At 43.8% G+C, this 16,019-nt stretch overlaps 1 protein-coding gene across 10 annotated transcripts in view; it reads right to left on the reverse strand.

The window, feature by feature from the left end:
- Nucleotides 1–1,888: 1,888 nt before the first annotated feature.
- Nucleotides 1,889–16,019, reverse strand: part of FAM168A (family with sequence similarity 168 member A) — a 376,753-nt gene continuing 362,622 nt past the window's right edge. For all 10 annotated transcript variants that reach the window (XM_075919566.1, XM_075919569.1, XM_075919567.1 and 7 more), the window contains 3 exons: nt 15,318–15,492; nt 11,770–11,900; nt 1,889–10,024 (listed from right to left, as the gene is read on the reverse strand). In XM_075919566.1, the coding sequence (XP_075775681.1) occupies nt 11,788–11,900; nt 15,318–15,492 (288 nt within the window). In that variant the 3' untranslated portion in view covers nt 1,889–10,024; nt 11,770–11,787. The remainder of the gene's footprint in view (nt 10,025–11,769; nt 11,901–15,317; nt 15,493–16,019) is intronic.

A 16,019-nucleotide genomic window follows, 5' to 3' on the forward strand; every position in this document is an offset into this window, starting at 1 on the left:
ATTCCTTCCCCTAGAATTCTTGCTGCTGACAAATCCCCCAAAATGCTCCATTGGCCTATGTATAAATGGTCACAAACCAGAAACAAACACCCAACCTTTTTTTTTTTTGGAAACATTTTAATAGTTATCGAATGTTCTACATCTTACAGTAAATATCATACAGTTACAAACTCTTGGCTTAAATCTGTCAGGGAGATCACTAATTGATCTTCAGAACAAAACAGAACAAAATAATAATTCAAAACAGATTTACACTTCATAATCACAAGCTGAGGCTGTGGGGCTTTCCAATTCTTAAGCTCAAGGCTGTGTTTTCACACACCGTTGAGGCCTTTGATTTAATCTTGGAAGACTTGTTTACTTTTTTTTTCAACTTTTCTTTCTTTCTTTTTTCTTTTTTTTTCTTTTTTTTTTTCTTTTTTTGCTTAAGAGTTCCAATAAAATTTAAAAACTAGGTAATCCAAGCTGTACTGTAGTTCAAAATTAATTTAAAAAATCATAAAAAAATCCAGAAACAAACAAAAATAATAAACACTCTGAGAGCAATATTTCTCTGTTATGTGCTATGAAATCTAAGCAGTTCTTGCGTATTGGCACAGATTATATTGGCAGTCGTGTTTAGGGCACACATGAAAAAAGGTGCAGAATTCTGTCCTGCTGTAAGTGAATGGGATAGAAACGGGGAATGGGGGTGGGGCAGAGAGACAGAATATGTCATAACGCAAAGACAATCCGAGCCACCTAAGTTTAAGGCTGGCTACCATCAGTAATAGAAAATGCATCCATTTCTATTCCTCACCATATTTGATGACAGAAGTTATCTTTGTGAACTGATCTGTCAATCACGTGTTGAACACTCTCAGACCCCAGTGACCCATGTTTGGCAAAACTCTTAAATCAACCCCTCCTTCAGCAAAGCACATCAGCACATGCATAAAGTGAAGTAGCATGTGCTTAAAGTTCAGCGCATCCTGAAGCACTTTGCTGAACCAGGATGGTTTACAACAGGGCTGGGGCATATGAGGCGCTCACCATCCCCCTGGGGACCAGCGCACAAGCATAGTTTAATAGTCATAGGAAAGGAAATGTCATGATCTGTGGTAGGAGTGGGTGGTCTCAGAGGGCGGAGGTGGCGGAATTCAATAACCTCTCGTCACACAAAGAGGAAGAATACTGTAGGTTGAAATGTTACATAATGATTTTAAAAAAACGGGGTAATTCACCATTATCAACAGGGAAAAGCTGTAATTATACTGTAGAGTTTGATGCTCCTGCTTTTCATCGACTGAGAAATAATCCTTATAACAGACTATTACCTGATTATCAATGAATCTAAGCGATCCCACAGGAACGTCAATCATAAGATGCCTCTTCAAATGCCCCCCTCCACACACAAACCGTCTCTTTTGAAGAAAACGAGCTATTACTTTAAAAATCAGATTCAATAGCACATGGCACAGAAAATGTCCAAGATGGGAGTCTGACCCTGCACGCCCATGGATGAGTCAAAAGGAGTGAACGGGAATGGCTCACGCAAGCAACGCGTCTAAGTGCTGCAGAGTTTGCAGGGTCAGAGCTGCAAGAAAACTAAGAGAGAATGGACACAATCCCAACTCATTTTAGGAATGTTAATGTGGTGATTAGACATTAAGTCAACATGGTCCCATTAAACGGTTTTGCGCCAAATGAAGTGCAAGTGTCTTGTGGTGAAACAGAGAGTCAGGAAACACAAATTACAGACATTTAAAAGGCAGCTCCACGTGGCAAAATGTCTTAAAACGCTTATGAACGTGAACTGAAACTATTTTAAATGAAAGAAAATTGGAATTTCAAAATGCCGGATGATTCTTATTGCTATTTTAAACAGGTTGATTTCTTTATTTAAAAAAAAAAAAAAAAAAAAAAAAAAAAAGAGCACGTGCTTTCAGCTTGGTTTTCCTTTCTAAAAAAGCAAGGCCAGATTTCATCTTCTCTTTGAATTCTCTGACTAACAATGTCCATATTGCACAAAGACACTGGAATCCCAAATCCCTAGAAATGTTTTCTTACATTAGTACTAGGGAAATGCAGAACTCAGGAAGGTCGTTGTCTACAGGGAAACGTTTAACCTGTTGCCTGGGCTCTAGATCAATATTAACTTTACCCCATAAAGTGGATCCAACCCAGTTTTTGGCTTGGGCCCTCATCTTCCAAGCAGCTGTGTAGGCCCAGGGAGCCCCTGTGAAGACAAAGGGGCTTGTTGCATGAAGCTGTTGGCAGGATCGGGGCCCTGTTTTATGTATTTCGGGGGATTTCTCCTTCAATGCAAGACTGTGTTTGAGATACGTGCTATACGCATTATATGTTCTCTGACACTGCAGCTGCTATTGCCACTGAAATCAACCACCTTTAACAGACACAGCCTGGCTTCCCATGCTGTAGCAGGGGTAGCTACAAGGGAAAGTAGGAGTGAGCGGAGGACAATATAGGCCCAGGGAATGGGCCTTTTAATTGGGATGATTGTGTCCTGGTCACTTAGTTTTTACCTAGCACTCTAGGAAATGTTGCATACTCCCATTTGAAATGAAAGCCCACAGACTTGTGTTCTGAAATGCTCCCTGTAGCTCAAAGAAGCATCCCACTTCAGTTCAACCATAACGTTCCTCTAGTCAAGAATAATAAACATCAATCATTAAAACAAAAACTTAAATAACACGTATGGTAAAAAGCCTTTAAATTACAGATCCGAACTGCCAAAAGATTTACTAGGTTATTATTGTTCATAAAATACAGGAGCAAATACTTGTACACACAGCTGAGTCTCTTGGAATCACATTCTGTATGTGCTCCAAGGTTCTTTGACATTGATTTGGGCCAGCACAACTATTAATATGCATTTTTTCAAGTCTTGCATTACAGTACATGTCTTAAAGCAAAGATATATAAGGGACTGATTCATGGTTGCAATGGTAGCTTTGACAGTCATTTTCATTATAATGCTTTCATCTCTCCATCACTTCCTTGGGATTTTAATCAGCTTACAATGTACAAGGTATCCTTTAAAGGTGAGAAAAACAGTTGCAGCAGAGGTAACATCACCACAAAATGTGAATGCATTTTAGCCCCATCTGCACCGGTCCAACAATAACCCTCTTTCCAGTTAATCAGAGATGCAATTCAATAGCCCTTTGGCCCCTGTGTCCCTCCCTTCAACTGCTTTCAGTCACAAGGAAATCTACATAAGCAGAGCTCCAGCAAAGATTCCTTGTGTTAATTATTGGCTCTCAGTTACTGCAGTAAACTCACATGAGCTGGATCTTTGGAGCCTTACTCATTCCAAGTAGTGCCTTTCTTATCAATTAGACCCACCTATTTCAGCTGGACTATTCAAAGAACAAGACCATTCTCACTGGCCTCTAGGTTAAAATTCTGGTATGTGTCAGAATCACACACACCAAGGCTACCCTGCAGTCTCTCATCGGGCACTGACTCCTGTGAACACTTCACCTAAGTTAGGGCTCAGTCAAGACCAAGACTCTGTGGCCTATGATGCCTCTTTATTCCCTGCAGAATGGACATTTAACAACTGCATCTGAAGCTCTAAGTCACCATAGTAGCCAGGATTTTTCTGGCCAACTGAACGTGTAATTCACAAAGATAGGGAATCAGCAGCCAAACTCCAATCCACTGCCACAGCCGGGACAGAACAACGCGCTGGAAGGGAACCACTAAGCCTTAGACCTCCAGGCTCCTCTACAGCAAGGACCTCTCTGCAGGAAGGACTCTCTTCTCTGCCACCAGTGTGTCATGCAATCATCTCATTAAACCGCCACCAAAAGCCTAATCTCAGCACTGGTTACAGGGGTGTTACAGGATGGCCTCTTGCTTTTTCTATCGTCTGTTGATTTAAACAAGGCCCCTCTTTCCAGCAATCAACCACAAGTACAAAAGAAACAGAACTATGACAGAGGACTTGCCTGCTAGCACGTCTGGTTTAACTAGCTCTGGAATGTTTCTTGGCACTGTGGTTGTTCAGACCCTTCCATTTCAAAAGTGATGATGGAATAGTTCTAGGATAACAGGGTACAGCTGGGATCACCCAGCAGAGACCATGCAAATGCAAGTTAATCATCAGCCTACTGCCATTTCTCTCCACAGCTAAGCTCCTTTCATTCACTCAACAGATAAGAGAAGCTTTCAGGCAGGGACAGCGAAACCCTCCCTATGGGTACTATTCGGTTTAGGACACCCAGACTGGAGTCAGTACTGGCATTCATGACAGCTACTAGACTTACTCTTGCTCTGTGCTTGAGCTGAAACATCTTGACCCACAGTAGAATGTAGGCTTGCCCATTCAGTCTAAGACGCAGCTGTAGATCGGGTCTCTGTTCTTTGAGATTTTTGGCTTCCTGCAAATGGGTTACTGCTTAGGAGGCTTTCAACCATGTAATGGAAAGCCCCCATTTCTGCAGCAAATAGGAATGGCACCTAATCAGTTTTGGGTCTCAAAGTTGCAGGTATAAACCCAGGGAAATTTCATTGCAGTTAATGGAGTGACTAAATTTACTGGGGTTAGTGTTGCAATGAACCATAATGTTACTGAAATTAAAATTGGGGTCCCAGAGATAATGTAACCTTTTTTCTTATTTGGAAATGAGCTTGAATGAGGCTGGAAGGTGCCTACCCTGACACTAATGACCTTTCATTATCCATCAGTGCAAGTTCCCCCAGACTGCTCCCCATCGTTGTGACCCCATTTTCTTTAGAGTTTAAAAAAGAGCTAGATAAATTCATGGAGGTTAGGTCCATAAAAGGCTATTAGCCAGGGGGTAAGGAATGGTGTCCCTGCCCTCTATTTGTCAAAGGTTGGAGAGGGATGGCAGGAGACAAACCGCTTGATCATTGTCTTTGGTCCACCCCCTCTGGGGCACCTGGCACTGGCCACTGTCAGCAGATAGGATACTGGGCTAGATGGACCTTTGGTCTGACCCAGTATGACTGTTCTTATGTTCTCTCTTAGGACATACAGACAGGTCAGCTCTCTGCTAGGGAACTGTACTAAGAGCACATCCATAGTATTTAAACAACAGCAAAGTATTGGGGGAAGGGGTACAGAATCTATTGCTGCCCAGAAGATAGCAACTTTGGAATCTGGTCTCTTGTTCATGAGCTGAAATACCCCAGAACTCTTCTGCAGAGCCAGCTTTTCCAGTGCGTTCCTGGCACTTTCCTGACCCTAGATGTCAGAAACCTGGCATGTTAGGAAAGAGCTAAACTGGACTTAGCCCCTTGTAGATGTTCTCTGTTATTCTGCACTGTAAGGCTTTAAATCCATGAAGAAGTGGGTTTTGCCCACAAAAGCTCATGATACTAAACATATATTTTTGCTAGTCTCTAAGGTGCCACAGGGACTACCTGTTGTTTCCCATGATGTACTGTAACTTTCTAGTGCACCCACAACCCTTGCTTATAAAAGCTTGTGACAAATATCTACCATATTTCTTCAGATAATCCTGCCCTCATCTTCCAATAAGCATCAGTCAAAGGTCGTGACGTTTTTCAATAAGCAGCGATGTCAAACTTACACCAAAGTCTGATGCTCAGGAGTTTTTTCTGTGCCTGCAGTTACACTGATCTATTTTGCAACCCCTGCTGATGTGAACTCTTTTGTCCTTTGCTCACGCTAGGGAAAGGTACTAAAGAACAGGTGTGGCAGCAGGGCTTTACTGGAGAAGCCAGTCTACTTGGAAATTGGAATTTTTTAGATCCAGATTTCAAACATCTTTCTGGGGTGTGTGGATCCAGAGTTTTTAGCTGGGAACAAGACCTGCCTGCAACATTTGGTGCTGGGCTCGGATTCTGAATCATATTCGACATCAGGAGTGTTTATATCTGGGGTAGCCTCCTGCTCATGGCACACTTCAGTAGGTACCGCACTTCAACATCCTGCCATGCTCTAGACAGCACAGAGCAATACAACTCAATAGGAACAACTCTGCAATGTGTACCTGTTCAGGTTTGAGGCTCTTCTCCGCAGGAAAACGCTAGGTAACCCATGGCCGCAGCTATACAAAGCGATGACTACTCAAAGGCATACCCTCACAGACTATATAGGTTCAACCTGCTTGCACTCCAGTTGTGAGAATGGACATATCTGCCCAGGCACAACACAGTCAGATGTATTAGACGGGCTATTAATCCAAGTGAACAAACAACACTCGACAGATCTCATTAATGGCAACACATAGCAGTCTCTCTCTTTCTCTCTCTTTGACAAAGGCATTTTCCTCTTTATCTTTAGAGCCTTAGTCAGTATTCATGAAAAATAGGTCAGTGTGAGGCCTAAATTGCTTTCAAAACTTCAGCACTGCAATGCAGAGCTTTGATTTGGGGAAGCTAAAAGTCCTTTGAACAAACGGCTAACGTGATGTTCTTTGTCAATCCAGAATGATTTCTCTGTGCTCAATTAGGCATGCTGGAGCTTCCAAACTCAAATGTAGTGTTTTCTCTCTTTTTAATAAAAAGCTTAGTATTTTCTTTTCAGACATGAAAAAGGGTATTGTGACATTTTAGGGATCCTATCTTAACTGCTTAAAGAATTAACAGAGTATTACATACAAACAGAACAATAGCTACACAAGGAGGTTTGTTTTGAGACATACTAGCTTACACAGCCCAAAGTGCACTAACAAAGCTCTTTAGATTGTGTTCGTTCTAGTACCATCAAGTTCACTAACATGGTTTATTCTATGGTACAAGTTCAGTGCAGCATGTTTAAACAAGACTGGCAGATGAACTGTGATATGTAGTCACTTTAATATGAAACCTACAATACAGTGAGAGCAATCCCTCGGATATTTGCCTGGATTTAATTTCAGTGAGTTACAAACAGTGAGAGAACGAAGTACAGTAATTATATCAGTTCAAACACACATTCCCCTTTAAGTACTAATCCTAAGATAGGACTCTGCAAAGCTACATAGGTTAACACTGAATATTTCCTTTAATTTTTATTTTTTTTATTTTTTCCTTTTTCTTTTTTACAAAATCAAAGTGCAACACAAAGTACCACACGGTATAAATCCTTATGAAATTTTGCTCCCCATGCCCCACGATTGGTTTAAAAATAAAAAATACAAGCGATCACAATGATGGTGTTCCAGCTTTGCCCGTTTGCTTGCTTTGGGGGAAGAGAATCAGAGCGTGACTCCTTTAAAAAAAGTTCCTTCAAAAACATAAACTCCTGGTTTAGAGCTGCTGACATGGTAAAAGACCAGGCTAAAATCAAACCATCAAACCAGCAGCAGGGAGAGCAGCCCTGATGCACCTCAGTTAAAACTAGGCTCCCGCAAGGTGCTAGGCTGGCTGCATATGCTCTGCGGGCAGGTACTCCAGCACAGGTTTACCTTTAAACACAGGAGCAGTCCCGTGGAGCTCAATGGAACTGCTTGTGGGCTTAAATGCTGAACTGGAGCCTTCCACTGCTGTGGACAGCCTAGATAATTCATTTTTTTTAAAAAAAGATTCTAGAATCTAGAAGAACAGAATATTTAACTGGCAAAAAACAACCCAAAACAGGGCTATCAGGTTCCCCTTTGCCAATCACTCTCATGTCATCCTTAGGTAACGGTAAAGGTCCTGTGTACGCGTGATCCAAGTCCAGAAATTAGCACAGGCACTGAACTACGGTCAACATCATTAACTTGGGCTGGGAACCGAGTCCAGGCCTGCTGGCTGTACAAGAAATTATTCCCCATCACTTTATTTATTCATTTGTAAAAAAAAAAAATGACTCTAGATTGACTCCAGAGGAGCTGACAGCCTCCGCGCACCCCTGGGCACGGCGTGTGTGGGAGGGCAGCTCTGCTCTCCTGGAAGGGGTGGAGCCTCGGGAGGAAGGGATTGGACGAGGGGTGGTCAGCCCTTAGAGCCACCCACAGTGTGGTGCCTCCCCCAGAGCTGCCATGTGGGGCTCAGATGGCAATATAGAGAGCCTAGTGCTCTGACCACCACGGCTGCCAGTCGCAGCAGCCAGGAGCCCTGGGCCCCTTTGAATCTCCAGGCCCTGGACAACTGCCCACTTTACTCCCCTTCCTGGTCAGCAGCCTGACTGACCCACTACCATTACACCAGAGCCCCAGAGAAATCAGAGTTTCAGACATGCCTTGGGAGGAATGGGGCTCTTTTGGCACAGCTTGAAAAGAACACAACATTTTTCTCTACCAAAACAGAAACAACCCAACCCCCAAACAACCTCTCCCCTGTCTTTTGTGCTGGGTTTGGAGATAATAACTGAAAAATAAATCATAAGCACCATCACCATCACTTGTATTCTTGCCTCCTTCCCTCTGCCCTGCTGCAAAACTTTATTGCTCTACTCAGACACCTCACAAAAAGCCAACAAAATGGAAACTACATCTGGCTGACTACACAAGCACTCCCTTTCGGTAATTCCATGGTTAAAAACAACCAGTGACTTGCTTACATCCCACCGGCCATGCAAGCCTGTTGCCTTTAGTTTCTAAACCAAACTAAATGACTGATTGCCCTCATTTTCCCATCTCCTCCAGTTAAGTGCCTTTTAGCTAGTAAGGCAACAAATTTATTGCTATTGCTTCATGTTAGTCACCATATTTCCTATTCTCTTCTGTTCAAAGCAGTGTGACCTCCCTGTATCATCCCATTCACTGGCATATGCCTTGTAATGCTTTTTATTCTTTACAATGTAAGAAACGGTGTTCAGTTCAAGCTCTCCCTGGGACTACCCTGGAGCTAAATTGTATTGAAAGATACAAGACCAGCACCTCGATTTCCTGTTGTGATCTGCCCAGTGGTATGGTAGTTATGATCAATTAGCAATCAAAGTGACTGAAGACACTTGCACCTGCTTTAGAACCCAAGTTACACTGTGATGCAAAGTGCCCCCAAGTGAGTTTGAACTAAGAAGAGGTCTTGATATAGCCACAAACCTCACACTGCTGTCTCTGTGCCTAGAGTGGGTGGAGGGCAAAACAGACCTATATTCTCCCTAGCTTGACCTTAAATCACTCTTCTCCATCAGCTTATCCACCTCTCTTCCCAAATCGCTGGCCTCTGTGGAGGCTATTCCAACTAACAACTGGAAATCCCTTTGTTTCCTTTTACAACTGCCCCGCATACATCTGTGTTAGCAAGTGAAAGGAACCATGCTGTTTATTACACAGTGAAATTAATACGGACCGGCACGGGGTGTGTGTGTGTGTTTTGTTTGCTCAAGAAGATCCAATTCCTATGGCAACGTGTGTCTCCCTTCCATCTCTCTGCTCTCATTGGATGGCGTGTATTCTCCCAGTTTTAAAAAGCAGACCAGCCCCTGGTGTTGAACAGTCTTTCTGTTTCCTAACGCAAGTGATGCTGCTAATAAATGTTGTTATTCCTACAGAAGAAGGAAGGTGCTCAGTATTTAAATGCAGGGAATGAATTATAGCCTACAACAACACCTACCTGGAAGACACCAATTTTCTTGTAATGTGTTTTGGAAAATTAAATAATGTATATTATTAAACCAACAAATAATCAAACAGAAAAAAGAAACCAAACTGGAAGAAACTTGTCTACCAATGCTGTGCTTTTCACATAGTACCCTGAACATCAATTGCTCTTGCTAGTCAAATAAAACCTAGACTCTCATCAACAACAAAAACCAACCAACCAACCCCCTGGGATCTTTGCACTACTGAACTTGGCACCATAGAAAAGTGAATATTCTGAGCTTTCATATGAGAGGACCAAAGAGAGAACTTGGCTACTGCTCAGGGCCAGTAGGTGGTGTTACACAATTTGGGTGGGACTGAGGAGGGAAGGAGAAGGGGCGGGGGGGGGGGGGGGGAGGGGGGAAAGAGGCAGAAGATTAGAAAAAGCAGCTTTTACAAAAAACACTAAAGAATGCATAAAGTGACCCTTGCACTTTTTGTTTTGTTCTTGCAAACAGACGTGGTGCTGTGGGACAGTTGCTCCAGCACCGATGTAAGACTTGAGTAGTTGCATACAATGTTTGACTCCAGATCTGTAAAAGAACAAATTCAGGGGAACCAGTTAGAAGCACGGATGAAGAAACAGGGCTGGATTTTTCTCCCTCACAACACACATGTTGTATGCTTAGTAGGTTTCATTATGAACACTTTTTCCTTCAAATAGGTTTTCTATGGGCTATACCTAGAGAGGGTTTTGGCCCTCTAATAGTGTCAGTGCATCTCACAATCGATTTTAAACACACACACAGGATTAGGGATACTCAGGTGAGAGCCTCTTAGCTAACTGTCCTGTGTAACAATTACTCACAGAAAGGATTAGTCAGACATAATGTATTCTGTGAGGAGAGATTTGTTTAAGATAACCACTCTTAGGATGAATTTGAGATGTAAATGCATTCACCTCGCCTGTGTGGCATGCAGGGAAATCTCAGAGCTTCCTCCACTGCTGAGAGAGTTGCTGATTGCTAATTGAGCCTGCTGGGTCAGGGATTCTCCCAAATCTGCCCCGCCCCACCCCCCAGGCTGTCTGACAATGCAAAGAAGATGGGTTAAATAGTCAGCTGGGATTTCCAGGACCCTAAGTGTAATAGGAACCCAGTCCTGATGGGAGTCCTGTGAGTGCTACCATGAACAGCAACAACTAGCAAGAGACGCTGTCCCAATAAACAGTAGCAAACCAAAACAATGTGTAATGGCAGTGAAGGCTGGAGCAGTGTAGCTCAAGGGGTAGGGCATTAGACTTGCAGGCAGAAGTGAATTCTGTTCCCAGCTCATGTTCAGGGTGGTTACACACTGGAATAAATTACCTAGGGAGGTTGAGGAATCTCCATCAGTGGAGATATTTAAGAGCAGGTTCGACTGACGTGTATTAGGAATGATCTAGCTGGTGTTTGGTCCTGCCATGAAGGCAGGGGAACTGGACTTGATGACCTCTCAAAGTCCCTTCCAGTTCTAGCGTTCTATGATTCCCCATCCACTCAAAACCTTACAAGCCCAGAGGCCGGAAGCGAAAGGGAAATACTTGTGTGTTCCTTTCCACCTTTTCATTGCCAGCAACATTACTGATACCACACCCCTTGGCTTTCACTTTCATCTCTAACAGCCTCGGAAGACATGCCCACTTTACCTCCGACTTGCACTCTGAAGGAAAACCTTACCAGGGAGCGCCCACATTTTTATACCAAAGCAGCACTCCTGACGGTGGCAAGCTGCACGCCCTTGGGAAGTTACTGTGCTTTGCCACTGGGGAGGTCACTGGTAAAGCTTTACCTCAGAGTACAGGCCTGAGAAGGGTGGGTTAGGCATTGTTTGAACACCAGCTGCAGACAGAGCTGGCCCAAGCTACAGGCTGACCGAGCTACCATCCGGGATGCCCCACTGAAGGGGGCGCTGCGCAGGGCTGCCGGACTGGGCGGGGGTGGGGCCGCACATGCGCCAGGCGCCTGGGGCTGGGACTGTGCATGCGCCGCATTCCCGGGGGTGGCGCTGCACTCCCGGGGCGCACGAATGGCTCGGGCCGGCCCTGGCTGCAGAACCTCCATTTTCACTACCCCGTGCTAGACAGCTTTCCAGCAGCCAATGTTGGCAGGCTTTTCTGTACTTACAAAGACAGAAAGAAAGGAGAAAACCTGCAGTTCTGCCAAAAGCAGAAGGTGAATGCTGTGCTGCCTGATGTTACTGGGACAGGCACACCCTGCAACAGTGATTTGAAAAGCCAACCTGCCTACGAGGAAGATGTAAAACACCTCATGCACGGCAGATATAGGTCAGCACTTACATGGACTGGCCAGCACGTTTACCAGTGCGGAGGTACATAGCTGTAGGTAGGGGCTCCTTGAGCCCTGTACGTTGGCACAGAAACTGGATGTGCTCCAATTGCGGTGTGTTGTGGAGTGGTCAACAGGGTCCCTGCAATAGGAAGGAGAGAAGAGATGGGAGACAGCATTTAGAATAACGGTGTTGGGTCTGGCCTTCCTGCTCTGACTGCAGCACGCCGCAGAGGCTCCGGGCAGCCATAGCTGAGCGCAGAGTGGCTTCTTGTTTGCCTACACACAGAGTAAGTTTCCATGGCAGTGGGAGGGGTCAATTTGAACTCCAGGCGATGTATATGAACTAGCTTTGTCATGCACTTACTGCCAACTGATCCTTTCCTAGATCTTGGTTCAGCCAACAGGTGACACAGACAGGGGAAGAAATGACAGGAAGAAAATGAAGGGGTTTTGAGACCCCACAGTGACGTTATGTGCATTTATGGGTGCTCGGCCTTTCTGAGCCTCAGGCCCTCAGAGCAGCGGGAGGGAGAGCTGCCACTGGTGTTGCATTATAGATTAACACAATCAAGACATTGCAGCCCTGGACTGACTTGAGTTTTGTGATAAAGCCAGAATATGAACAGATACGCACTGTCAGTTCAGATAGCACAGTGTCCAAAAGCACTGTGCCTCTCATAGGCATGGGAAGTAGGAGTATATGTGTGTGTGGTGGGGGGGAGAAGGGGGGACGGACACTGCAGCATCTCTAGGTTTTTCATCAGGCTTCCCTGCACCTAGAGGCTGGCTCCACTGTGAACTTCCCCTTGCCCAGGGACCACCAGCCCCATTGCAGGCCAAGATCCAGCCTCCAGGTGGCCCCTCCGAGTTCCTGCTGGCTTTGCTACCTCCCTGAGTTCCCACCACCTGCTGGCCATGCAGGCTCTATGGCCTGCTGTTAAGGCCACAGCCCTGGACGCTCTGCTGCCATTCAGGGTCCCGCCGCCAACCCAGGGCTCTGCAGCTACGTCCAGCTATGGCTGAATTGCCAACTCTCATGGACCAGAAGTATTAGGCACCATTTGCGGCAATAACATCCAATCTGTCCGGTACGGGAGAGTTGGCCATCTACGGTGTGATCCCAGCCTGGGATGATGGGGAGCACAAGCAGGTGTCAGGGGGACACAGCTCAGCACCCCCCTAAAAATAGTTCCAGTGCCACTGGTGCCAAGGATACTATATGTGAGGAGAAATCATTCCAGCAGCTGCCTTTGTTCTTTAATGCTTCCAAATATTGCTCGGCTAGTTAAGACTCAATCCCCAGAGTTTTGCTCAAGTGCGCCATGTTAGATAAATGAGTGAACAGGATACAGCCTTTAATGAACCCTCTTCAAAATGCTGAGTTCATTTAGGCTTAACATATTTGTATACAAGCAGCTCTTCCCCTAGTTTCCTTTCTTCAGGTTTTCCCTGTTCCTAGAGACTTATAAAAAGGATCAGACACAGCAACCCATTGAAACCTTCTGCAGCCTGGCAAAGATTATCGCAGAAGTTACAACAGCAGATGCAACAAAAATTTGACATACATAACATCCATGAGGGCAAATTACAAGGGAGGTTTTAACTAAAAGTGCTGAGGTGAAGTTTAGTCTATCAGGATATGTCTAGACAGTGACACTGTTTTGGGGTACTTCCGGTATCCTGAAATAGCTATTCCATGTCTTGACAGCGCTCCTGTTATTTCAAAATATCTTTTGAAATAATGGACATGCTATACCGACATCCCTCTAAACCTCGTTCCACAAGCATTAAGGGATGTTTTGGAATAGCGCTTTATTTCAAATGTTGGTGCTGCCTTTCGAAATAAGCTATTTCAAAATTAACTCACAATAAGATACGCAACTTGTGTAGCTCCAATTGTGTAGCTTATTCTGAGTTATGGGTGCAGTGTAGATGCACCCTCAGGGCAAATTAATTCATGATAAGATTTATCAGACCATGAATTACCTCCCATGAAAAGTGGGGGAAGGCCAGTTGTTTGAGTTGTTTAGAGCATTGGGAAATACTGTGTAGGGAATGTCAGCAGGCAGTGGAGATGGACTGGATGTCCCAGTAGCTCTTTTCTACATCTAATTTCGATGAAGTCCACCATTCCCTTGTTGTTAATAACCCGTACCCTGGAGGCTTTCAAATAATACCTTCTCACAGCTTTTGGATTATGTGTGATGTGAAATGCATATGACAACTGCAGACTTATTTTGTTCTAAGAGTCATCTTGATGTTCAGAATGACTCTTTAAAAATATATATGCCCAAAGAATGCATTTATTGTACAATCATTAAACCCTAGACACTTACCACCTGGAGTAATTACATTTCCTTCCCAACATAAGTTTAGGGAGTACTGCACATACCACAGGAAAGAGAATTGTCCCTTTGAATGGTGCCTGCTGTACAGATGGTGACATTACCATTCATGACAGAGGTTCCCATCACAAACAGATATTTCTGATTTACAAATTACTGGAACAAGCTAACAGGACATGCAATATATTGCTGGGAATGTACAGCCGCGGCAGTCTTTAAAAACCCTGCTGGACAAGTCAAGGAGCAATACTGACAATTGTTCGGTTGAATAACAGCCAAGGACAGAAATATAAACTGTCGTGCAAATAAAAAGAGTCTCTGTCCTTTGTTTTAGGTGATATCTATTCATCTGCTTTTATATGGATTTAAATGTGAGCATAAATTACATATGATCTGGGAATTATATATATGCTAACATTAATGTTTCTATTGTCAAAATATTTAATACTAACATCTTCAACAACATTATAAAAACCTTATAAAAGGAGCCAGAGGTTAAGAACACAACAGTGTTGTGAATAAGGAATTAAGCTGCTTATTACATTGTTCCTGGAACAGACGGACCAGAGAGGGAATAATACACCTAAAATCTTAAGAATATGTCCCTATAGGGTAAGCCAATTGGAGGGTCTACTTTGTTATCTTTGAAAATGTGACTATTTAACCACTACTAGGAGCAAATGGATAGAACCTTTGTTTAAAAAGGAATGGAAGTTGGCAGATAAAGCTACATTTAGCTTCCCTTTTAGTACAGGAAAAACTCATTATGTACATGGCAAGCACTTTTGTACAATTAGCTATGGAAATTAGGGACAATAAAATGCAGTTTGCACTGGGTGCTTTCTTAATTTAATCCCTGAAATAACTTGGAGGGTTGTTGGCCACATTTCAGAAGCAATCATGTATAAACTGGTTTTGAAATTACTTTGTTGCAATGTGCTGTATTTCATCAACCTTTAATACCGAGTCTACTGAGTTTATTGAGGCAAGTTCTTATAGTGTACAGTAGGAGTAAAGACTGCAGAGAGGGGCATGGAATTTAAAATGGACAAATATGTATGTGCTGGCATCTTTTCAATACACAGAGAGTGCATTTCTCCTGGCAAAATCAGCTACAATCATCCCATTGTTACATCACCATAGAAATGCATTATTTGTGCAGATATTCTGAGGGATCCTCTTACTGGTCAGATTAAAGAGCTCATTCTCACCTGCTGACATGGCCATGGTGGTCCCAGCAACCATTCCCATGGCTACACCATTAGTCCTAGGTGCAGCGACAGGGGCTGGATAGATAGCAGAGGGAATGCTGTTTGGCTGAACCACGGTGGTGTGGTGGATGACATGAGGCTGCGCAGCATACACCGGCTGTGTATAATAAGCTCCCTGTTGGAAAGAATAAGTATGAAAATCATTTCAGTTTGGCTGAAAGCACAAGTCCTGATGGAAAGACAATCTCTGAATTCGTTACTTTACTTCAAGACGATCGCAGACTCTGCATGCACTAGATACCAGCTTGATACCACAAGCTGTATGGCCGTTCTTATGTATTGTTGGCTCTGAATCACTGACACAACCATTTGGGTTCAATCATTATTATTTATTGTGCACCTGTGAAGCTGGCGGACTAGGTGCCAGCTCATGCCAAGGTCCCCACGTCTCAACTGAAGACTGACAAATACTCAGCTGGGGCCAGCTTGGCTCACCTGTGTGTTAGTATTGTTAAAACGGATATTTGGATTATAAGAGTGCGTTTGCAGTTTAGACTTTTTGAATGCTTATGAAGTGCTGCATACAGTAATCTCACTTGTAACATCTCTATCCCAGAGCGTAAGGTAATAGCTGAGCAATTGTACAGCGGACCCCTGGGACGGTATAATCACCAGACAGGAAAGAGGCGTTAATTAACGTAA

Source organism: Pelodiscus sinensis, chromosome 1 (genome assembly GCF_049634645.1).
Source record: "Pelodiscus sinensis isolate JC-2024 chromosome 1, ASM4963464v1, whole genome shotgun sequence".
Taxonomy (NCBI): Eukaryota; Metazoa; Chordata; order Testudines; family Trionychidae; genus Pelodiscus; species Pelodiscus sinensis.